This window comes from Anopheles stephensi, chromosome 2, assembly GCF_013141755.1.
Source record: "Anopheles stephensi strain Indian chromosome 2, UCI_ANSTEP_V1.0, whole genome shotgun sequence".
NCBI lineage: Eukaryota > Metazoa > Arthropoda > Insecta > Diptera > Culicidae > Anopheles > Anopheles stephensi.
The window spans coordinates 78,455,427-78,479,171 of NC_050202.1; the positions used below are offsets into that span (position 1 = coordinate 78,455,427).

Sequence of the window (23,745 nt, forward strand, 5' to 3'; positions counted from 1 at the left end):
GGGGGGGGGGGGGGGGGCATAGCAGGTGAAGTAACGAAAAGCGACAGTTCGCGTTGGTGGATTGTGATGAGTGCGCCATCAAGGAAGTGTGTGACTCATCTTGATTTTTAAACAAATATTGCACGCCGCTTAGGTACGATTGGTCGATCGAGTCCAATTAGTCTCCCCTTTGGCACACAGTCATTGAAATGTCTGTTCAACTAGTTCCTAATTGATCCTAGCGATATGCATATTGTATTGTATTGCTCCTCAGTTTAAATGTGATCTTTAATCTTTTACACATTGAAATAGCGCTTTTGCTATTATTTTAGGGAAAATAAAATTATTTTTTGTTGTAAACCGTTCCACGCTATTTTGTCTCCAGTTGCGACTGAATGCGACCGTTGTAAGGCTCCGTTACTTGAACCGAGTTTGACACGCCTGGCGTACAAGACTAACTGCGATCGACGGGTTGTTTAACATTTTGCTTTTCAAAATAATGCATTTAAATTATTTAAAAAAAGTTAATTGCTGTTTAACTTTGGTCCTACTAATTAATTAAAGTGCATTTTAGATTTGTTTTTGCTATTACCGCTATATATTGCCTGTTGGAGGCATTGAAAGCGATCCGCTAGGGCTGTAATGTTAAAAGTAAACCGGACTCAAAAATGTATGTAAAAATGCAACAATTTATTACAAAACTCGGTACGCTCTCCGCCACTATTCCTCGTCTATTAGCCAATCTTTTGCGGATGGTTCCGTTTCCTTTGACGCTTTAAGTGCTTTCGATGGCTCGCTTGTAGCCACTTTCGATACACCTTGCACAATTTGCTGATACCTGTCCCGAATATCCGATATCCATTCCGTATCGTCCCAATGGTACCAGCTCAGTACGCAAACAATTAGAATGAAAAACAGATTGGTAGTTATGCCTGCAAATGCACGAATAGGGAAAGCGTAAAATTAATATCTTGTTACCAGCAGCTTCGGCTCCGCGGGAGGAAGCAGATTTTGTTGTGATCGTCGCGTGCTTACCGATGACCGCCGACAGGACGGGCCAGTTAAACATTAAGTAGCGTAACCCGGTAAAGTTAGCTACTACCTGCAGCTGTGCTGAGTACAGCTGAATGTCCCGGCACTGTATCATAATATCAATGTTGGTAGCCGGATGGTTCGAATCGTCGAGAAAGTTTGAAAATAATTCAACCGTAACCAACTGTTTCTCCTCCCGATATCCGAATATCAACAGCGGTGCAAACACGAAGGTGAGAATCGTCTTCAGCAGGTCTGATTTGTAGTGTAGCATTGACATTCGGCATGATCTCGCCACTTCCATGTTTCCGTAATCCCTTACCGTGCCACACACGGTGAACATTCCTGCATAGGAAAATGGTCGAATAAAATACCATATTAGCATATTAAGCGTCGCATCGCTGCAAAGACCAAAACATAAACTAAACCGCTACACCCATCTATAACAGTACGGGACAAACACTCGCTACAACCGATTACCTATTTTACCATTGTGTTCAGATTCTGGCATTTCCAGGTTCAGGATAATCTTGTACGGCTGTCCAACCATTAGAAACCTGTGATGATTTGTCAGGGCCACGTTCGCAAAAGGGTATGGTTTGCAGTCGATGGCGCTATCGTGGCAGTCTCTGTGAAAAGAGGCAGCATGCGATCGGTCAGTAAAGGGCCAAATGTTTATTCTGTAAGGATAATCATGCGTCTTACCGTATGTTGAGATGTACATCCTTCAGGTGTAACACGGAAGGCATGTACGAGTAGTAGAAGTACAGGTACAGAAATATCGATGCCCACACTACCGAAAATCCAACCAACACAACGATGAACAACTTGAGGAACACATTTTTCGTAGTGTTTACGCTCTTTTCCTTGCGCGCCTTGTACTCTTCGGCGGCAGCCAAACCAAACACCGCGATTGGTTTGAAAATATAGTTTCTTACAATCTTAAATGGGTCCAATATCATCAAGACCAGCCCAACGAGACCCATGTTACGTGTGTGAGTACAGTACAGTGTGCCAGGAAACAGCGACGGTATGGAAGGAAGCAGATAAGAAATCTTGCCCTGTGTGATAATCAAATCTCTAAGGCGTTAACGAACTTCTGAGCCGATGTGTATAGTGTTTGTTGTCCGATTCACTTCATTACTACTGGAATTTGCGTTTTTATAGTGGAATGGAAATCAAAGAGCATGTGTAAGCTTCTTAATACAACAAATTGTACGGTTGTTTCACATATTTCACTGTACAGATTTAGGTAAATTTAGAGGAAAAGTTCACTATCACACGATGGAACAAAGTTCAGCGGGTATATCGGAATTGCGCTTGACGTTTGTTTGTTTTGATCGGCTTGCACACTGGGAAGCTGATTATTTCCTGGAGAGTGAAAATGACATTTAATAACAATTTTTAAAGATATTTTGTTTACAGAAGTTTATTTAAGAATAATAAGTCATTTCCGACTCATTATCAATTTTTAATTGAAATTTTCTGTACAATAACAAACCCGTAAAATTGAAGGTGATACGTAATGCGTAATACCAATTGGATTGCAGGGTTCTTCAGTCAAATCTTGATAATTCCAGTTTATTTTTTTTAAATAAGGGCTAAAGTCTGAATAGATGTCCCACTCACGGACACTCATTTTTGGGTTAAAGTCTGAATAGATGCCCCCCCCCCCATTCACGGCACTCACTTTTCGCTACTGAGTTACCTTAAATTTACGTAAAAGTTAAGCAAAAGTGTGAAAAATTGTTGTAATAATAATTTATAATAATTGTAAAGAATAAATAAATAAATAATTATACTAAAAAGTCTGAAAAAGATACACTTTTGCGAAACTCACTTGTAAAAATCAGTGCCCCTGAGGGGGGGAATCAATTCAGACTTTAGCCTCCGTTTTCGGATGAATTACCAAGGAAGTAAGCTAATTATTCAGAATTACATACGGGAACGATCCGGTATTATTCGAAATAAAATCAAAACCATTCATATTTTGAGGTTGTGATACTTCCTGTATCATACACAATAAAAACCATTATTTATTTAGTGCGACCGTATAACGAAAACCATAGTTAACGTTCACATCAATTGAATTTACGGACCGGATTAGAACAAGTTGCAAAAGAAACATTTGAATTTGAATCAGTTGGGTTCGTATTGCGTATTGCACATTTCATCAATAAACATATTGAGTATAGAAAGCCAGATATAAAACTGAAAGAATCCTACATTCAACAGTCACTGACACGTTTGCTTTCACAGACGGAAGTGCATTAATTTGCGCATCAAACCTGGCCCATTCCACAGACCGTTCAGCAGCAAATGCCAGTAAAGCGGTGGCATAATGTCCTTCTTCATGAGGTACATCGACCAACGCTCCTTGCGCTGATCCAGTGGGAACGTTTCCAAGGGCGTCAAGGAATAGTCAAACTCGGCTAGCACGCACGTGTTGTATCCCGTGACCAAGGGGCAGGACGCGTATCCATCGAAAACCCTGTTAGGCGTTTTACCTTCCATCGCTGCCATCAAATTTTTGTACACCACTTGTGACTGGGCAGCTGCGAAGTGAGGCGAAATACAAAGGTAGCCAATTGATCAATATGCAATCCAAATGGGCGAATGCGAGATGCCATTAGCATTTACAAATAGCTCCCGTTTTCTTTCTTACCCACGGAGGCGGCTGTTTTAGAATTCGGTGAGGATGAACAGTCGCCTATGGCAAAGACGTTGCTGAATTTCTGATGCTGAAGCGTATCCTTGCTTACGTCCACAAAGCCCACTTCATTAACGAGGCTTTTGCAAGCTTTCAGTACGTCTGGCGCACCCATAGGCGGTGTGACGTGCAGGAGCTCGTACTGCAAATATGCGCAAGCGAAGAAGGTACACTCAATCGGTGTCATGTGGGCTTCGTCCTACCAGAGTCCACTGCTAACAGCGGCCACCTGACCTACTTACCTTAACGGTAAATTTTTCTCCAGGCTTGTCTAGGTTTTCGAACACAGCCTCATCGGTGGCCGGCCTTACTTCGACTAAATTCGTGCGCAGATTCACATTAATGTCCCGCTTCTTCACTATTTGCCATAGCGCATCGGCGTAATGCTTCACGCCGAACAGCACCGGCAGGGCGGTGTTGTAATGCAACTGGGCGTTTTTGCGCTTGTTGGACTACACGAAACGGGAAAGATGCAAATTTTTAACCGTTGTTTTACCGTTGGGCTCAGTGAATGGAATTTCGTTACCTTGCGGAAAAAGTGCTCAGCAATGTAGAGTATTTTCTGCGGAGCTCCGGGACACTTGACGGGGCTGTTCGGGAAGGTGAAAACCGCATTGCCACTGGTGAAGTTGCGCAACGCTTGGTAGGTGCGGTCGACGTATTTTGGAGAATAGTTTGAACATACTTTCCCATTCGGGATCGAAAGTGCTTCCTGCAGTCCAGGAATTTGGCCATAGTTGAGCTGCAACCCGACGGCAACGAGCAGATATTCGTACTCGATCTTGTCCCCACTGCTGGTGTGGACGGTGTTGCTTTCGGGTTCGAATTTTGCGGCCGAATCCTTGATCCAGGTGGCTAGTGCGGGTAAAACACTTTTCATGGGCCGAAAACTATCCTCCAGCTTTTTTATTCCTCCTCCGATCAGGGTAAACATCGGTTGATAATAATGATTCTGGAAAGTTGAACAACAACATATGGAGATGGAGTAAAAGATGATAGCTAAAAATAGTTTAATTCAATACACAAACAAGAAAAATGTCCCCATTTTCTTGCATGTCATTCAGACTAACCAACAAATAGGCGAAAGAAAACGACTCTTAGCGGTATCATGTTTTCGACCGTTTTCGTGCCGAACCCAAAAATGCCGTACGGAAATAAATTCACAAACCATAAAAGCAATAAAGCTGGTTAGCAATACGGTCAGGCCGTTCTTCGTGAATAAAAAAAAGCAATAAAACGAAACTCCACACAACCACTAATAATAAACTCACGATAATGTCTATCGCTTTCTGAACGTACCTAGTCGCTATGGTCTGGGACATTAATTAGCATAAGTTACACAACAACGATGACTGTCCGAATTTGCTAACCGGTTTGATGCGTTCATCCCAAAACAGGTGTATGTCAGTATCCCAAAAGCCACACCATTGATTCTATGCTAAGGTCAAGTGCTGAATGTCATAAATCTGTTTGCTCTGTTGCTAAGTTAAACGGCAGTGCATTGGTGCGATAAGTGGTAGAGAATGCACCACACGCAAAAAGCCGGATGTCGATAAAGCCCATCGTTGGCATTGAATTAACCATTTTAGCTTTCATTTGATATGAGATACAGCTCGCCTCTTTTCCTACTCTATATCGCATTAACAATTTTAAAGATAACGTAAAATTGTATGTTTGGACTCGTTGTTACTTACATCAGCCGGCTCCAGTACGATTACTTTTCCTTTGCCCAATTTGTTAGATGCTTTAGCCGCAACAGAGCATCCTCCCGCTCCACCACCAACCACTAACAATTTGCATCTGCAAGTTATAGAGAAAAGGAATATTAACTCTCCTACAAACCGCAGAAGCAATAAACTCTTCTTCTTCTTCTTTGGCACTACAACCACCTCGAGAGGTCTCGGCCTGCCATTTCTGGCTTTCTGTGACTTAGTTTTACCCGTAGAAAAGTAGTCAGCCTTTCGTACGGGGAGGCGGTCTGGATGGGATTAGAACCCCGGCCCTGCTGTGTGAAGACCGGCGCCGCTGTCGCCTCGGCCACCGGACCGCCCCAAGCAATAAACTACTTCAGATCAATTGAGAAGAATGCACAAAACTTATTCTTTTTCACGCAATGATAGTCGTCCCATTAGAACGTATGGCAACGTACACACGATCTGCATGCAACCTGTTGCATTGCTGGATGTTACTGTTACAGCTAACTTACTTGTGATTTTCGTTTAAAATACTGCTGGTAGAGATTCCTCTTACGATGGTGCCAGCGAGATATGGTTTTGTTTTAACAGAATAACACAACACATTCATCATCTCGTATCGACAAATGATTCGCTCTACCGATGGAATGGTTGAACTCACAATCCGCTTCAACGTAATAAAAAGAGTGTCAGACGATTTTTTTTGTGTGTAGCAATAAAATTTGGGCGTTAATGGCCAACGTCCACTATCTGCCTTCGAACACAACAAGCCGAAAAGTGAAGGGAAGTTCTGCGTTTGATGATGATCACCCCATTCGCCGCGATAATTAAAACTGTTCTTTTTTTTATATTTTTGCCGCATCGACGTAAACAACAGTTTGGCATTTGGGAGCTATGTTTATAATGTATGCTTCAAGAGTCTATCATCCACTGTTCGATAAGCAACTATTCAATTTGACCGTTACTCAACAGCACGCGCGCTCACTCACTCACTCACTTTCGAATATGATCTAATTTACCTATTCCGATCTAATACTATAGTGAGACGGTAGAAAATCCAGTTTAGTGGTCTAAAATCTGTGGCTGATTACTGACAAAGAAAAATACAATTTAAACTTGCAAGTATAAGGAGTAAAATGAACTAAGTGTTTCTTTTATTTCCACGGCTTGACGATTTTGAACTAATTGTTTTAAATTTTGCTCCTTACCTAAGATATCCTTCAAACGAGACAGTTTGAACGGTATTCTTGATAACTCGATACTGGATGAATTGAATTGAATTGAATTGAGCAGTTTGAAAATTGAGCATATGTTTTGGATCTTAATCTGTGTGATAAGGTATCAGTACGATACTTACAACGTACTTTAACCGGTATCGAGGCACTCAAGAGTAAGGAAAACATTTCATAGATTTAAAACAGCTTTTTTTCAAATTTCGATAATACATCTTTGAAGAGGGACGGTATAAGGACGTTCGTGTATTAGAGGAATTGCTGGTTACTAAAGTGACACAGGAAACTGTGTACGAGTGTATGGAAGTTTGGCGGTGAAAAAAATAAATATTTCTAAACATTACAATAAAATGTATTCTTCTTTTGCACCACAACCTTCAAAGGCCTTGGCCTGCAGTATATGGCTTCCTTGACATGATTGCCCCCCGTAGGAGGATAAGATTGTGGGATTCTATAGACGTTCCTACCATTGGCAACAGTTGCACAGACATCTTTAAACCAGCTATTGCAACAAAGATTCATTCATTTAACTGATAACAATAGAAATATACAAATTTAACAATATAGCAATACAGTGCGGAAAAGCAAGCTTGATTCGCTCTCAAAATAGCATGTGGATACTAGTGAGATGTGTTGCTCCAAAAATGTCTATACTATCGCAAATTTCCTCGAACTTCTCGAACGTGCTTAAACACACACAATTCCAACCGTCGTTACATGCAATGGCTCTGTTTACAACAGTGGTTAATTACCATTAATGTTTGTGGGGTTTCTTTTAATTCGATTGAATGCCCATTTCCATCCCGCCGGGCCGGCTACGGGGGAAATGTCACAGGCAAAGGACATTCTTATGCTCCAAGCCGCTCCAGTTGCCGGTCCACCGAAACGTCGGACAACGAAATGGGTAGCCTTCGTCTTTTCTGTAGCACTGGCCGACCGAGACGCACGGCGTTTAGGGGGTTCGGTTCGGGTGTGATAGTGCACTAATAGCATGCACATCGTAACCTCACTTGTCTTGTCTGATATTCTAATGCGCGGGCAGAAGGCGCGGAATGTAGCCAAAAGGGCAAGCCGTGTACTGCTAGCCTGCCGCAGGTTACACACACCTGAACGCAGCGCCCGTCTAATATCGCGCATGCATGCATGATTCAGTAGCGGAGAGGACATCCGAACATCTGAATGGCAAATTGCGCCTCGGCTGCTCTGGGCTGCTCGAGCAGGGCGTCGCAAGGATGGGCGGAATGGAGACCGTGTCTTCTATAGCCGAGTGTCCGCGCCACAGGCGTCACTTATCCGCACAAATTCCCTCCGTCGATTACATTCGACTCATTTCAATCAATTGAAAAACAGCAGGACTCCTGATGAGAAGCGCCAACGAAATCTATTAACCGAATTGTAATGGATTAATAACGAATTTCACAGGGGTGTAGCTTGTCGGAGCGTTGCAGTCAACAGCGGGACGGCGGCAACGAACAGCAAAAGGGATCAAAACGCCAGACGTTTCATTTTCACCGCACGGGGCGGGCTAGTTTTCAACCGCTAACCTCGATTAGCGGAATAAATTGTCCAGCCGGCTGGCGAATGGTAATAGCAAACACCTTGAAGTAATGCCACACTGCAGCCGATGACGCGCCGAAAGACATCGCCCCAGTGCGCATCAAACAAAATGGACACCCGGGTGCCGTAGGATTGGGTCGGAATTGAATTAAATAACTAGGCGGTGGAGAAAGAAATCATCGCCAATTGAAATGATCGATATGCTTGCGGCTGTCAAGAATTAAGTCATCAATTGAACCGAACCACCAAACGGGAAGCATCCAGCATCCTCACCTCACGCTCCCCAACCACAACACATGATTGGGGCACCGTGCAGTCGGCATCCGAGCTCCATCATCCTTCAGCTCCACGGTGGGTCTCCTAGTCAGCGTGTGTTGCATTTCGATGTATAAGTCAATTGCTCACATATATATATATTCTCCGCCCAGCAAAAAGGATACGCTGGATGTCTCACTCCGCCCGGTACGGTAGTGGAAACGCACCGGCAAGTTCGCACAGCCCCCGGGCCGTGATGCGTCATCGAATAAATGGATGTTAGATTACGGTTTTTAAATGGCCACCGCAGAGAAAACTGTTGCGATCGATTTTTGGCGGCTTAGTTAGTAATAACATCTGCTTGTTGCAGGACTTACACAAAACAGCCCTCGAGTGCTGGAATTTGAATTCGTCTAACAAACTTCGCAGAATTAAAAAAGGCTGTGAATTTCTTACACAATTTTTGACCTTACATTATTTAACAACAAAAAAAAGTAAGAATACATTAAAAGCTATAAAGGATTCTAGCAGTCAGTCAAAAGCTGTTTAATTTCTCTGCTAAGAATCAAGCTCAAGAAGTTCTGCTCCACTACCATTGCGCTTACAGCATCCTTCTCAATCTTTCTTTTGCATCGTTTGTTACCTTCACACTCACAAATTCTTTCGTTCGCTCGCTCACGCTCTCTCTCTCTCTCTCGCTCTATCTTACACTCTCCATGCACATGTTGCACGTACTCGAGCGAGTGAAGCTGCGTGCTATCTATTCTCTCACAGTATTTATCGTTCCTGCTCTAGCGACTCCCCCCTTTAGATCGGTCGGTCCATTTCGACTACTTTCCGTTGCTCGGGCGCGCAGCATCTTAGCCGTGTTTCTCTTTTTCGCCCCGGTCGCCGGGAATGACCGGCAGCCGCCCCGGTGCCCGGCGAGAGCTGACGGCGGCGAATAGTGTATAAATTTCCATCAAGGATTATAAAAGGAAGTTACAGTGCCGGCAGATGTTTAATCGTGTGTTGATAGCCGCAACGATCTGATCGTTCCCTAGCGAGCGAACTTCCTTCGCAGAGCTTGTGTTCCCGGGATTTTGTGGATAAACCAAAAAAGGGACAGCGGCACCGCCTAATCGCCCCATCCCCCCCTCTAAGGACTAGTGCTGGTACCGCGCAGGGAAGCAGCAAAGGTAGTGGTGGTAGAAAGTTCGCCCAAGCAAGCCAGCCAAAACGGGGGCAAGTTGTTAGTTTTCCGGGAAAGTATCATTCGTTCTGCCTCCCGTCCGGGTTCCGGTGACTGAGTGACCTAATAGCTTGTGCCGGCTAAAGTGTGCGTTAATTAGGCGGCATTAAAACAGTTTTCGGGTGGTGGTAGCTCGTGTCAGTAACACGTGCCCTGGTGTGCAGTAGTGCTCCAGTGCTCCGCAGCTTCTGTGAAATCATTTGCGTCGTTCGTGAAAATATACACACACAAGTCACACAGGTAAGGAAAGAAGAACAAAAAACATGGCTACTAAGTCTAGATGTATAATTAGATGCGTCCTAACATCATGATAAATCGTTCGTCGCCCAATGATGTGGAACAATCAAATACTTGGCTTGGTTCGCCGTTCGCCATATGTTACAAAAGCTGTTTATGATGGCGAAAATAGAATGATGGATTTGGGATGTCAGGACTTTGAAAAGAGCTTTGCTATAAACGTTTTTGGGTTGTGTTTTTTTTTTGTGTCGAAATAGGGTTCGGATTTTATTCGGGCTCCTGGGATGCCCAAAGGGGTTTTTTGGTTTTATGTCCGTTGTGACACACCTCCATCACATTACTATCTTCCGTAAAGTCAATTCGCGGCACAATGCATATGAGGGGGGTTTAGTGGGGGGTCTTTTTGCTCGCTAATCACCCTTTCAAGTGGATTCGATAAGAGGACGAGCTGCTGATGAACAATGTTGTTGAGCATAAGGCCTGAACTACATATGTTTCACCTCAAGCTTCGTACAATCGTTACCAGAACAAGACGCAGTGCAGCCAGCAGTGTTGCCAACTGCTCACGTAAACCATGTTAAACCGAGCTGTGATAAGGTGGGTCGCTCCTATAAAGCAAGGCCCCTGTGCCAGTGCTGCCAGCAGTCAGTGCAATGGTTCTGGAGAAAGCAAGTTTGTAGTGTTCGCGACGGGGATTAGGTGAGGAGTAGCGATGCATCTTAACCACTGATCCTCGCACGTCGCGCTGCATGATTGATGGGTACTCGCGCCGTCACGCCGTCAGCAGCGTTACTGAGATTTCACGTGAGTTTCTATCATCTACCATGTCAACGCCCATTTTCTAGTCTCGTGATCGTTTGAAGTCTGGTGCAGTGCAGCCGAGAAGCTACAGCGAGACCTGTTGATGTAGGTGATGCGGTCTTATCAGCAGTGGTTTCCGTCCGTGTCCGTGGGTCATTCATTCGTTCACTCGCACGGTGCCGTCGTAATGCGCGCGAACTTTACTTTGGATTTGTGTACACGATTGTGCGCCCTGCGATTACCGAAACGGGGGTCAGGCTTGCTAGAGACGGTTATTTTCGGAAAGCTTGTGGCTTATCAATCGCCATTACAGTCATTACAATGTTGACCATTTGAACGGCTTACGAACGGTTTCTCCCAGGTTGATTGGCATACGGGATCAACTTAATCCTTTGAAGATTTCTTGCGATTTGCAGTTCTGAGAATTTTGATAATTTTTGGAAAAAAAAATTTGTGGACGTCTCTATTATCTTTAATGCTTAGAAGTGATAGTAGTGACACACGTCTAAAAAATTGAATTATTTGGCAAATGTTAAATTTGCGCTTTTTTAGCTGAAAGGTTACTTTCCTTACCTTTTGTTTCAGAGCAGAAGTTGAATAGCATAAGTAATCGAGGCGCGTACGAAATTACCTTTAAGCATATGCATTGTCCCACAAATTAAGTGATTCAACAAATTAACCGGCTCCAAACGGTAATCACCGCGTCCGATGCGTCAGAGTGCAACAGTCGCTCGTGATTGCACGAGAAAACCGATCACCGGCGGTTATTACATGATAGGGGTCGCCCACAAGTCTCGCGGGACAGATCAAAGGGAGGGGAGAAAAAAAAACCCCGAGTGGTGGAAATTCTAGCTAGCGTTAATGCGTTCTTCGCTACGTAGAACACTACTTTCGTTTTCTGTGGCCTTTGACATGCCTACGTGACAGTGATCATGTAGAACGCACTATACCAGCCCAAGCACAGTTCCGAACGGGAGAAGGTGCGATGATTGATCCGCCAGCCTACAGCCAGGAGCAGTGTAACGTTTGTTAAAGGCGGTGTGTAGTCTAGCATTAGCTTTACCTCCCGTTGTGGGGCCAATGGAAAAATGTCATCATTTAAAATGATTGTTGTTCATCACATTAAGTCCAGTCAAATTGCTAGTGGAAGCAAAGGAGACCTCGTTAACGATTGTGAGTCATCGCTATTCATCGCGCAGCCAATCCTTCTCCGTCCATCCAGACTCGTCCGAATCCGGGCTCCGTTTTACCACCATCAAGATAAGTGTCGAACGGAAATTCCCAGTCCCTCTCGAAGCACCAAATTAAAAAAACTAGTTTGGGAAAAAAAATTATAGGATCAATAAACCTTTTTTTCCCTGCCTGCAGCATTGGCGCTGGGCGGATCGATCGGCAAGATAGCTCAACGATAGTAAGCACTTTTTTGTGTGACTAATATTGAATAGCATTAACTAAGTTCGAAACATTGACACAAAAAAAATCCTTTTATCCCTCTGGAGCAGCGATGAAGCCTTGCCCGGGCGGTCAAACCGGTAGCGGAGACTTCACTTAACCTGTCCATTTACCCGCGTCACCTTCCGTTTCGCGTTGCATCAAATGCATCGCCAAGTCATAACGGGCGCAAGCGCGCATGCCGAACAGCTGAGCGTAATATGTCATTTTTATAGTTATTTTGACCTTGATAGCCATTCCCTTTTGGGGGGTTGCAGCGGTTGCGGAAGGACACACACACACACACACGGTAGCACACATGTGCGAACTCCCGTGCACGTGAGGTAGAAGCTGGAAGCGGGTGCCTGGTGTGAGAAGCGGAAGGGCACTAGTCTTTTCCGTCTCGCTCGTTGGCCGCACGTTGGCCCACCTCACGGGATGCACCCGCTGGGGGGGAGATGCGGCTGCGGATCGGTGCCAGATGCATCATTCTGAGGAAACCGAACCGATCTAGATAGCGTACGTGAACTATCGCACGTTGGACGAGGTCTAGGCCGTTGCCGATCGGGCGCTACACAGATGAGCGAGCCGGAGCATCGTCTCAAGCAGCTACGGCGATCAGATATCGTGACGAAGCGAAATACACCTAATAACGCTTACTTTCCTAAACCTGCTGCCTAATTGCCGTTGCCCAACTTCCGAGAAAAAAAAACCCACGACACACACACAAACACACATTTCTTCCCTCTGTCCTTTCGGATTCGGAATCTTGATTGGCACCGGGTACGTTAATGGGTGTTCGTGAATCATAAATTTGTCAGCAGTAAACGGCAGGCTCGTGTTAGGGACGAATTGACGTCAGCCCCATCGGAGAGTCGCGATCGTTCGGTGGTGGAACATTGCCTATGGCTTTCCTTCGCTGAATCCGATCGCGCTTGGCACGGTCCCTCTGCCACTCCTTCAGCGCCAGTTTGCCAATTTCCAAGCGACGAATCAAATCACGGCGAAATGACACCGGTACAAGAAGCCCATGCTCACATCCCGTCCAGAGACCGTGCGCACGATAGCCCGCACGATCTTTCATTAGCAGCCTCCAGTGCGGGTCGCTTCGAAAGGGTTCCACTGTTAAACGGACCACTGTCACAGCGGCCAGTGTGGAACAGCAGTGTGTCTTTTTTGTTGTTGTTTGCTGCCTTTTCTTTCGCGCGACTCCCGCTCCGGCCGCTGTGTTGCGTCAACGTCAGGTCAACCCGTGGCAACACACGCGCTCTTCCGTTGCAGCGGCAGCTTGAATTTGCCGACCGGTCGCCGACCATAGCCGAACGTGATCGGCTCCACCGTGTCTGCTGTGGCGAGTCACCGTTCCGCAAACCTCAAAAACCAGGCATGGCAGGCGCTGCGGGCATGCAATGCAGGCAAAGTAGTGATCGTGCGACAGCTGAGCGTAGTCGCGGTTTTTCGCGGACGCGAGATCACACTCTACACACACTTCGGTTTTGCGGTCGAGTGACGCACACACAAACACGCACGCGTACGTGGTTGTGCGAATGGGGGGGGGGGGGGGGAAGGGGGATGGGAGGGGGAGCAACGGTGCGAAATTAATACAGCATGGCAGATATCGAATCAAAACCGGTGCGCGCGGTACGGTCGGACGTTCGGATGATCGCCCTTTCGAAGGCGCGCAGCCAAGGGACGTTAGACAGGCGGCGTGTGTGAGCGGGCGCAGGGAGGGAAGGTTGTCGAGGCGAATGGCTTTCGTGTTGCCAATCGAGCACTGTTGCTGGGTCATTAATGATTCCTTCACATCATATACGCTACCTGCCCCACTCGCCCGTCTGTAGCCGATTCGGTTGGCAAGCTAAGCAACTATTATTCCACCAGTGAATTCTTCAGCTCAGTTTGGAGGATTTTCTTTTCTTTTTTTTCGTTTGTGTTGAAACTTTACTCCAGAAGTTCATGCTATTTCCGTTTGAAAAAGAAAACAAAAAAAACGTCCGGATTAGTTTCATGCTCGATTGAGTGGATGGATCGTCTGCCGGAGGTCTGATCAGTGGTTGTTCTCGCAGAACCCAACCATTTCCTTCTCGAATCGATCGATCGGCACGAACGGTCGGAATCAGATAGCTAAATCGTCCTGTCAGCAGATAGTGATGGTCATCCGTTTTGTCTTATCTTATCGCACTGGTCAATGAAGCGAAAGCTCGCCGCCGGGACAGCGTAAATGGACAGCGTGCGAATGCAAAGTACCTACTGGTGCTGAAAATATTTTCCACTGAATGAACAGCCACGGAATGGTGTTGATTGATGGTTGATTTGATATTTTCCCCTATGTTGTTAACCCGTTACTGCAATATTGCTCATTGGCTTTGTTATTATGGAGGTTGTGCCGAGTTATGAAAAAATGTGATCCCCGCCCATTTCGCCATTCAGTTTTCACCGGAAGCATTGCCGAAACCATTGTTGGTGGGACGTTTGTCGCAATTAGAGATCGTTTAAAGCGCTATCAGCCAATGTTGTTTGGCGCCAGCAAGTAAAACTCCAAAAGTACAGGTACAGCGCAATTCAACTACCACGTGCACGCTGTGCGGGGTGTTTCCAAAGATGAAAGTTTCTAAACAAAGGGAGGGTGTGTGATATGCCCCTCCATGCGTGTAGTACAGCAGAGATAAGATCAGCGGAGAACGTACGTAACGTTTGCTTGCTTTGCAAATCAATGACTGGAGCACTAGAATCACTTCATTGCAAATGATAAGCCCGCCGAACTGCTAATGGTGATTGATTGAGTTTATCATTTGTATCGACACTCGGAACAGTGGAACACCAGGCAGTTTGACTGAAGGTCGTACACATGCTCCACGATACCGTGTACAGTATCGTTCGACGTACGAACGAATTCACGAATCTCATACATGATGTTTGACAGACTGTACCCCCGCGGGCAGGAACCGCATGGTTCAGGGATTCATGCGCACCAGCCCTGCAGCGTGGCCGGTGATTTGATTTCGAAAGTGGTCGATAAGCGAATGACTCCAGAATATTGGCCCGTCGGCAACGGCTTGGGAGCAACTGAATTTCGGGCTTTTAAGATTACTGTCCCTACCTTACCGGGAAAACGTACCGCACCGGGCCTAACTAATGCCACTATTCCCTTTCATTCTACCCGCTATATTTGCTCCCGATATCTTGGTTGGGCGACGACGCTCTGCTGCATGTAGTGCACAGGTATGGTCGTGCTGCAGGCTGTTAACGGTCAGTAACTCGCCCAGACGCGACCGTACCATTCGTATCGGCGGCTCCGGTGACACCGAAGGAATGTTTAAACATTCGCTTTTTTTTCTGTTGCCCTGCTTATGTTTGCCTTACTGGCGACACGTGGTGGTGTGTACGTGTGGTGTATGCGCTTGGTATGTGGATATGCAAACCCGCACCCTACATTTACCACGCCTTGCGGGATTGGACTTCCGATGTATTCCCCGTTTGGCTGATGTAATTATGGCTGCCAGTTGCGTTTTCGGTCGGGGAAAAACTTGCTGTCGTCTCAGGCCATTTCCAAATATCCAAACGACACATAGCTGGTCGTGCGTCTTCAATCGACCAGTGAGGTTCTGACGCATCGTACGTTACGTTTGACGATCAATGGGAGGTTGTATGGTAAAATGGGGGGGGAAAATTGAGGTCTGTTGATACATCTGTTATCTCACACGCCTTTTTCTAGACTGTGTATAGACCACACAAGCTTTATGCACATTCAGATGAAACCTGTAATTACATGACTATTCTATTTGGCCAGACAGGTAGAGTGGAACTGCCCCAATCGGTTCAAATTGCAAGCATGGCCTTTAACTGGCCTTAGAATCGCTTATTAAAATAAGAATCCTGACACTGGAAAAATTCTTAGCTCTCAATTATTATTCTACAACTAATAGCCATATCAACGTTGATGTTGCTCGATGAAATGGTGTAACTCTAGCTAATTGCCAGCCCGTATCAAAGCCTCCAAACGGTGCGTAATAGATTTGAGCGACCATCACCGGAACGGGGAGGAAAAATTACACCCCCCCCCCCCCCCCCTCAGCCATTGTTGTTTCATGGAATCGTGGAAAGTTTTACGGATAACTGTTTGAAATATCGTGAGCTATTGATTCGCAGCTTCCTTGCCCGCGATGTTTTGAGATATAGCAAGGCCTTGGAATGGTGAACCAGGTGAGCAGATAACAGCGGGACAGCTCCCCGAGCCCTTCGGGAGCGTGGGGTGGTAATTGTTTATATTTGGCAGTTTCGCCCGCACACTCTTGCTCAAGGTCTACGGGAGCTGGGATGGGTAGGCAGGGTGGGTCGGAGAGAGGAGGAGGGTCGGTTTCGCTTAAAGAACACCAAAAGGGCTTATTAATAGCTTGACAGTGATGGGCCGGTGAAGGAGCGCTCTGACGGAAGCTTCCGAATGAAGTGCCCATGCTGTGAGTGTGGTGTCCTCGAGCTCTATCGGTAGCAACAGCAGCGGACCATTAGGAAGGGGGGGGCCAATCACGTGAAAATCACATTCTACTCAAAACGCCGGCCATCCACCGAGATGCGCTGAAGTGTTCTTACAGCGTGGAAAGCAAGTGATGCAATTCACTTCTAGTGACAACTCGGACTGCGCTGCTGGTGCCGGGTTTGCTTCCGTGCGATATTACTGTCCTCCTGTCTCATGCCACCCTGTAGACCCGTCCAACGGTTGTCAGTACTTTATGGTGCCGGTTTATTATCCCAGCAACTGGCTGTCACACACATGGACGGTGCGCGGTGCCATGATTGCTAATCTTCGCAGTGGAAAAGATTTGTCCTCCACGCCCGCCTCCTGCATGTGCACAGGTGCTGCCACCGAATGGCCGATAGCTGCCGATAGTTGTGATGATTAATTTTAATTAATGGTCACCGGTTTGTCGCTTCTATCTGAATACTTGACCCGCGTTGAAACACGTTTCACTCACGTTACTCACGAACCGGGCCGGTAGCTCGGACGGATGCTGCATGCATCCACGGCGACATGTTCCCTTTTGCCTGTGATCGTAGATGATCTTTAGCGGTGTAGGCGTGCATGTCCGTCGACATCTGTGTGTGTGTGTGTGTATTTACTCTTTGTAAACGTAAATTGCAGGAGAAATCAAAGAAAGGGAAAAATAATGCCCACGATCGGACGTTTGCCGAACCATCATGCAGTACACACAGACGGGGACTGAGAAAACGAAGGTCCAAATGAAACGCTGGATCTGCCGACGCTGTATGCGAGTGTTTGTGGGGGGGGGAAATGGTCGAAGAGATGAGGAAGAGCCACTGTACAAGAGTGCGGTGGCCCGAGCGACATCGTACGATCGCCGGACCAATGGTTCCAGCGCACGATGGCGATGGCGAGGGTATAGGGAGTCCGCACAGAGTAGGGCGCAATCGTCAGCAGTAGGAAACAAGGGCACAGCACAGAGCTGGGGTGGGAGGGGGTCAGAAGACAGAATGGTACGAAGGCAAGGTTCAAATCTGATTCAAATTCAAAACCGCTAAGACCACCAGCCCAGTGTGCGCTCGTTGTGGGACCGTGTCGGATCGGACGCGAACCTACCCCTGCCGTCGTCTATCGGATGTGGTTGGGGCAATTTTATGTAACGAAGGCAAACGAAACGGTGCTAATGGCTTCTGATCATGACTGACCGTACCCCTCCCCCCCCCCCGCCGCTCGGTCGCCCCATGTCCCCGTCATCCTTCACCAGTGTACACGTATGCACCCGTAACACATCGTCTTCCATCGAAAGTTGCTGCCGTGTACTAGGAGTTTCTGGTAGGCATGCAGCCAGTGGTTCCTCTGGAATCGTTTTATCAATTTTGGCAATTTTGGAATTCGAAAAATTGATAATCGCAATGGACACATTTCGACAACGTTTGTAAGTCTACATGCGCTTGCCTTACCTAGCTATCGACCGACCGTAGTAGGACCTAAGCATATGGTCTAGGATGCGAGCGAGACGGTGCGAACCGGTCACGACGCACCACACACACACACACACACACACACCAACATCTAAATGGGGGCCGGCTCGCTGCGCCGCGATACATACTGCGGGAGAGAATGAACCGGATGAACCCGGGTGCCCCCGGCACGAGATTATAAATTCGGTTCGCAGGCCCGTCGGGCGTTCATTCGTAACCCGAGTGTCTTTCAGTAGTGTGTGCACGTCGAGTCGCGTTCTTCGCATCTAACCGTACCGTGTCGCCCGCCTCCTCGTATAGTATATACCAGCATCAGTACGGCTTTTTACTGTGCATCGTGATCTTCCTGACGGATTGTGTGGCTGATACGTTGGCCAATAAAGGGGAAAGCGCACTAGACCAAACAATAAACAGGGGAGTGCTGCACTTGCGTGACTTTGCTAAAACGATCCATCCGGTAGAATCGATCGTGTGACCAGTTGACACACAGACAGCGGTCCATCCCATCCATCATCGCCGTGTGCAGCAAGCGTGGAAGCAGCCATCCTTTATCGGGCAAAAGGTTGTCTGACGTCAGCAGCGGCAATACATGCAGGTCGCTGATTGTGTGAACGCGTGCGGGAGATTCGACTTGATTGATTGAACCGGAAAGGGGTTGGCCCCGCCGATCGGTGTCCCCGAAATCGAGCTCCCGAACCGTTTAATGTCCGCCCTCGGTGCAAGCCGTTTATCAGCGTCGCAAAAGCAGAAGCGAGAAAGCAGCAGCATCCACAAGCCGACGGCTACCATCGTTACGGCCATTACCGCTAGCATTATTAGCTCGTGCGCCATCGACGGTACGATTGTGGAGCGATTGTGCTGTAGCAGCTGCCATTGCTGCTAGAAAGGCAAGGAAGAATCGGAAACAATCCGATCATCCGTGTGTGTGTGTGTGTGTGTGTGGTTTGAAGAGCGCGATCAGCAGTGATCGGTGTGTGAGCTGCGGGAAAACGGCAGAAACACCTTCGCTTCATTCCCAAGATCCACGTGTACAGGGCGCGCGCTTGTGAGAGACTCTATTGTGGGCACAGTACAGTGCAGTACATAGCAGCGAAAACAAAAAGAAGGTTATATTGCATCGAAATCAGCCGGACATCAGATTGGAGTGCTCGAACCCGACGCCTGCAATATTCTTCGCCAACGCTAAAGCCAGTCGTCAGCACGACGGCCACGCTGCCAGTTACGCCGCTCGTCCCTATGTTGAGCTTCGGCGGAAAAGTGAACCTTTCCGAATTAATGTTGCTAAATGTGCTGATAAAACATCTCATAAACTCAAACATTACATAACACGCGGCGTGCGATCGTGAGCGTGTGTGTGTGTGCGTGTGAGTGCATGCGTGTGCGTGTGCGCTATAATCTTCGGTGGAGAGCAACTGGCCTACTGGCTAGATAGAGCGGAAAAGCTTTCAAAAACGGACGTTAGAACGGAAAGTACCAACTCGGTAAAACGGCATTTCGGAGCTTGTGACGTGCAGAATAGCATCTTTTGAGTCCAGGCAGCAAGGACGGAACCAACCACGGCGAGGTTGGTGAGCGAAGAAACCAAAAACCAAAAAGGCGGAAGACATCGACGCGCCACTCCAAAGCCACCCCAACTGTTGAGAGCAAGATCCATTTGCAACCCAACGACGGACAGGGGTGTGGGTCTGTACGATCTACGATTATCTCTTCGTTCCTGGCAGCTCCCGTAGCTTCATCCTCTACCGGGCGCGGCCACCAATCGGCTGGCCACCCAGGCAAGGCGAAAGGGAAACTACCATCGCAAAAAGTGAGCCCCGGAACCGGGCAGCAGCAAAAGTACCACCACGAGGAAATTTGATTGGAGCACTACTTTGGAACAGATTGGAGCCACCCGTTTTCACATCCCGGGCTCATTCAAGCTGATTCAAGCTGACTGAGCCACGACAACAGTTGCAACAAAGAAGCAACCCAAATCATCGACCGCCGCTCGAGTCCTCCTTCCCGTCGGCGAAAGATCACTGCTCCACCGTTACCGAAGCGTGAGGAACTTTCGTGACACAAGAAGCAAGGGTCAGCAAAAAGGGACAAAAAAACCAAACGACCAAACACTACCCAGAAAGTAAGTACTCGGTGCGGCGTGTGAGATTACAACGCGAAAGTAGCCGGGGTGCGATCGGGGAGCCAATTGCTAACGGCAAACACCAAAATCAAACGGAAAGGAAAAACGCCAAAGTAAGAATATTTGGGTCGCGCGCGACGCTATGACGACGCTCATTTCGACCCCCCCACCCCCTGCCACCCGTCTGCTTCCATCGACCGGCCATTAATGTTTGCCATTTAACCTTTGGAATTTGGCTTTTACAACGGCGTTTCGGCGTACAGCCCGAACCTCTATCGCCCTTACGGTTGTGACAACGAATGCCGTTGTGTGTGGCATTCGGTTGCTTTTGGTAAATTTAGACCACTCCAAATGGGTCCCCGCGCCGATACGTTACTCACGGCTTTCACCCAAGCGCGCTGTGGCGGAAATTGCGGAAGCCGCATACCGCAGGGGGACCATTTTCCTCCTGCGTTATCGGTCGAGTCAGCGTTCGTGTGTGTGCTGTCGCCGTTGAATGGTCGATGACTGTCACTTGATTGACTATCGCGTACGCACACTCTACGCTCTCTGGCGCCACGATTGATAAGCCGAACTTAATGCTCAGGTTCGTTTGTTTGAGCCGTAGCCAAAATGCACGTGTCCCGCACGACGCAGATAGTACGGGAAACAGGCGCACCGGACGTTAGGTGGCGTTCGTTACGCTTCCGCCGTTTCGCATCGAGGCGTACGATCGGTGATCTCTAAAAATAAAAATTATCGCATTTGTATTTTCATTCGTTGGGCCGAACACGCAGAAAACGGAGCAAAGCATGAATGGTCTGAGCGTGGTCGATCTTGACCGTTCGGCACACGACAGGGTAGGTGATGAGTGAACAAATAGGGAAAATTTGAAAAATTGTCCTCATCACTGGGAAATACCACCAAATTAAACCACCATCAAAGCACCCACCCGTGCTTGTGGGGTAACAGCTTTGCAGATCCGACCACGTGACAACGGGCAAAGCTGCTGCAGTGGTTTGACCAACTGCATGCCGGGGGTCAGCAGTGCAGCAGCGTGCGGAACAAGCACTAAAAAAAGGGTTCACCGCTCCCGTTTCGGTCCATCATGTCATGGTCGATCATGGGCGGGCACAGGCACGCCGGTTGCAAAGGTGTCTGATGCAATTCCGAGCGGAATTTCTCATACCGGTGAACACCGTCGTGAGCGAGTGAGCGAGGCCTTCTCTAGCCGGCCGCTACGCGTCCTATGTTTCTCTCGCGGTCGACTGTGTTCATTAGCGATAGAGCACGACGGCGCGATAGAAGAAAGAGCTAGCTAGCACACACGCACACACACCGCAGGTGCATTTCACACCCATGCTACAAAGCTGACCCCCTTTTTTTTGTAAACCCAACACCCCACCCCCTTTATAGCCCTTTCGTTCGTCCTCCACCAGCATGACTAATCAGCTGATTTGCTCTCTCCCGTACGTTTACTCTGCAGACATGATGAACTTCAAACATTTGCTGATGCTGGCGCTGTGCCTGCTGGCGCTGCTGGTCGCCCCCGGCAGTGGCCGTGCTGTTGTGCTGGATCAGGATACGGCTTCGTCGTCGGAGGGTGTGCGAGCGGTAGACGGTGGTCGGGCGATACGGCCCACGTTCGTCAAAATTACGGCCGCACCGCCGGCACGTGTGGCACAAATCCGCGGCACAACGGTCGAGCTGGAGTGCGAAATCATGGGCTCACCGACGCCCACCGTCCAGTGGGTGCACGGAAGCGGTCAGACAGCGGACGTAAGTACTCATCGCACCGCGCGTTCCCCCCAGGCACAGTGAACTAACCCTTTCCTTCTCTCTCTCTCTCTCTCTCTCTCTCTCGCTCTCGCAGTGGGAGGACATCAGCGTGAACGTTATCTCGGAGGACACGCCAACGTCTGTGGCACGCGTCGTGACGCGGTTGGTGATCGACCGTGCATCCCGCGCGTCCCAGTCAACGTTCACCTGCATCGGACGTTCCGCCGGCCAGGAGGTGAGCTCGTCGACCACCGTGTACCATGTGGACGGTGTGTCGCATCTGGGTAACTTCTCCGACATGCCGCTGCTCCGTCCGGCCGCGGCCGTCGATTCGATGTTCAAGAACCTGAAGGGTGCGCGCATCACGCTACACTTCAAGACGCTGTTCGAGAACATGGGCTCGACCGTGGTGCTGCCGTGCAAGGCCATCGGCCGCCCGCTGCCCGAGATTACCTGGCTGAACGAGGAGGGCAACGTGGTGGGCAGCTTGCAGGACCCCCGTTTCCGCACCCTGCCAACCGGTGAGCTGATCATCACCGGGCTCCGGTGGGCCGACATGGGTTCGTACACGTGCGTCGCGAAGAACGTGCTGTCGAAGGACGAATCGGAAACGTTCGTTTACCCGATCCGACCGAACTAAGCTAGGACCGGCCACTGCTAGGCGGCCGGCGGCCGACCGAATCTTCCACAATCGCGCCCCACTGATGCACCGGAAAATGGATGGAAACTTACTAACTAGGCTAAGGAAAATGGAGGTGTTAATGGCGGAAGCGAAGAAGAAAACAACCACACAAAAACAAGCAGATTAAGAAAAAAAAGCAACAACTTATGCCATATACTTAACTTATTGAAAGTTTTGCACTGTTAGACTCCAACCTGTAACCACGTACGCGCACAACCAACTTAACCGCACGCGGCAGTACGGCTCGTAGAGCCTTTCGAGTGGAGTCGTTTAGCATTGAAATGCGCTCACTATTTTTTAATTTATTTTTACTATATGTCTCCTATTCGATGTAAATGAGAGAAGTTTTGCGATGTACGCCAAGTATGTGCACGTGTGCAGGCAACAACAAACAAAATGAATGCTTCGCTGCTCTCTATAATATATTTAGTGGAGATAGAAAACACACACACACAAATAGTGCGCCTGGTGAGATGCGTAACATATAACCCTTTAACCCATTTGATGCGCGACGGCCGTGGCCGCGCGGATCATTTCGGAGCATTTAGGTGAAGGCAGGATGCGACCACACCACCCTGCAACCATGTACATATAGCTTCGTCGTCGTGTCGTGTCTTGTTGTACCATCGTAGTGCACGAGCGCTGGCCATGATGTGGCCAGATTTTGCCAGGCACTACTACACTAGGGCTAGGCCACCAAGCGTAAGAGCTAGACGATGTTTGGCGCGGTTCACTGCGGCCACCCTCTGGCTACGGCTGCTAAAGAACCGCACAGCGCACACAGTTCCCGCCAAGGAACATGTGGATGGATCAATAAAATGTTTCATTGAAAATAAAAGAAAATGCAAGACTAAATGTGATGTTTTATTGGTGTTGTTGCGAATTGCGAAAACGCCTGACCAGCAATAGATGAGGCGAGTGAATTCTTTAGTATACTTTACTCTGCGGAACGTAAAATTCGTCCGTTTGGCCCGCTGGTCAGGATTAAAAAGAAGGATCCTTTGCTCGTTCTATCGATCGTCACGCCAGACCATGGCATCCTTCGCTTCGGGTCCGTCCGCCGATG

General features: G+C 48.0%; 3 protein-coding genes across 7 annotated transcripts; 1 reads left to right on the plus strand and 2 right to left on the minus strand.

The window, feature by feature from the left end:
• Positions 1-648: 648 nt before the first annotated feature.
• LOC118508508 (seipin) lies at positions 649-2,345 on the minus strand. 2 transcript variants are annotated; one of them, XM_036048349.1, is made up of 4 exons: positions 1,717-2,345; positions 1,501-1,640; positions 1,015-1,356; positions 649-911 (listed from the first exon to the last, which is right to left on the minus strand). In XM_036048349.1, the coding sequence occupies exons 1-4, from the start codon at positions 1,995-1,997 to the stop codon at positions 700-702; spliced, it is 975 nt and encodes a 324-aa protein (XP_035904242.1). In that variant the 5' UTR covers positions 1,998-2,345; the 3' UTR covers positions 649-699. The 2 variants fall into 2 exon arrangements, with proteins under 2 accessions (XP_035904242.1, XP_035904239.1); XM_036048346.1 differs by having other exon boundaries at positions 1,492-1,640.
• Positions 2,346-2,999: 654 nt separating this feature from the next.
• On the minus strand, positions 3,000-6,261 carry LOC118508509 (sulfide:quinone oxidoreductase, mitochondrial). The gene is made up of 6 exons (XM_036048350.1): positions 5,928-6,261; positions 5,416-5,521; positions 4,248-4,673; positions 3,964-4,173; positions 3,677-3,863; positions 3,000-3,566 (listed from the first exon to the last, which is right to left on the minus strand). Exons 1-6 carry the CDS (start codon positions 6,026-6,028, stop codon positions 3,265-3,267), a joined length of 1,332 nt encoding a protein of 443 aa, XP_035904243.1. The 5' UTR covers positions 6,029-6,261; the 3' UTR covers positions 3,000-3,264.
• A 3,075-nt stretch (positions 6,262-9,336) lies between these two features.
• On the plus strand, positions 9,337-23,534 carry LOC118508510 (neural/ectodermal development factor IMP-L2). Of its 4 annotated transcripts, none has more exons than XM_036048354.1 (3): positions 9,337-9,930; positions 21,705-21,997; positions 22,092-23,534. In XM_036048354.1, exons 2-3 carry the CDS (start codon positions 21,707-21,709, stop codon positions 22,635-22,637), a joined length of 837 nt encoding a protein of 278 aa, XP_035904247.1. In that variant the 5' UTR covers positions 9,337-9,930; positions 21,705-21,706; the 3' UTR covers positions 22,638-23,534. The 4 variants fall into 4 exon arrangements, with proteins under 4 accessions (XP_035904247.1, XP_035904244.1, XP_035904246.1 ...); XM_036048351.1 differs by lacking the exon at positions 9,337-9,930 and adding an exon at positions 10,662-10,731; XM_036048353.1 differs by lacking the exon at positions 9,337-9,930 and adding an exon at positions 18,319-20,352.
• Positions 23,535-23,745: the final 211 nt, after the last annotated feature.

Bases quoted from the DNA above. Each gene is read 5' to 3' on its own strand.
- LOC118508508 (XM_036048346.1), bottom strand. From the start codon at position 1,997: ATGGGTCTCGTTGGGCTGGTCTTGATGATATTGGACCCATTTAAGATT. The intron at 1,641-1,716 runs GTAAGACGCATG...CTCTTTTCACAG, and splicing joins GATGTACATCTCAACATACG to AGACTGCCACGATAGCGCCA. The intron at 1,357-1,491 runs GTAATCGGTTGT...TTTCCTATGCAG, and splicing joins TGAACACAATGGTAAAATAG to GAATGTTCACCGTGTGTGGC.
- LOC118508510 (XM_036048351.1), top strand. From the start codon at position 10,677: ATGATTGATGGGTACTCGCGCCGTCACGCCGTCAGCAGCGTTACTGAG. The intron at 10,732-21,704 runs GTGAGTTTCTAT...TTTACTCTGCAG, and splicing joins CAGCGTTACTGAGATTTCAC to ACATGATGAACTTCAAACAT. The intron at 21,998-22,091 runs GTAAGTACTCAT...TCGCTCTCGCAG, and splicing joins GAAGCGGTCAGACAGCGGAC to TGGGAGGACATCAGCGTGAA.
- LOC118508509 (XM_036048350.1), bottom strand. From the start codon at position 6,028: ATGATGAATGTGTTGTGTTATTCTGTTAAAACAAAACCATATCTCGCT. The intron at 5,522-5,927 runs GTAAGTTAGCTG...TATAACTTGCAG, and splicing joins ATTTTAAACGAAAATCACAA to ATGCAAATTGTTAGTGGTTG. The intron at 4,674-5,415 runs GTAAGTAACAAC...TCAACTTTCCAG, and splicing joins TCGTACTGGAGCCGGCTGAT to AATCATTATTATCAACCGAT.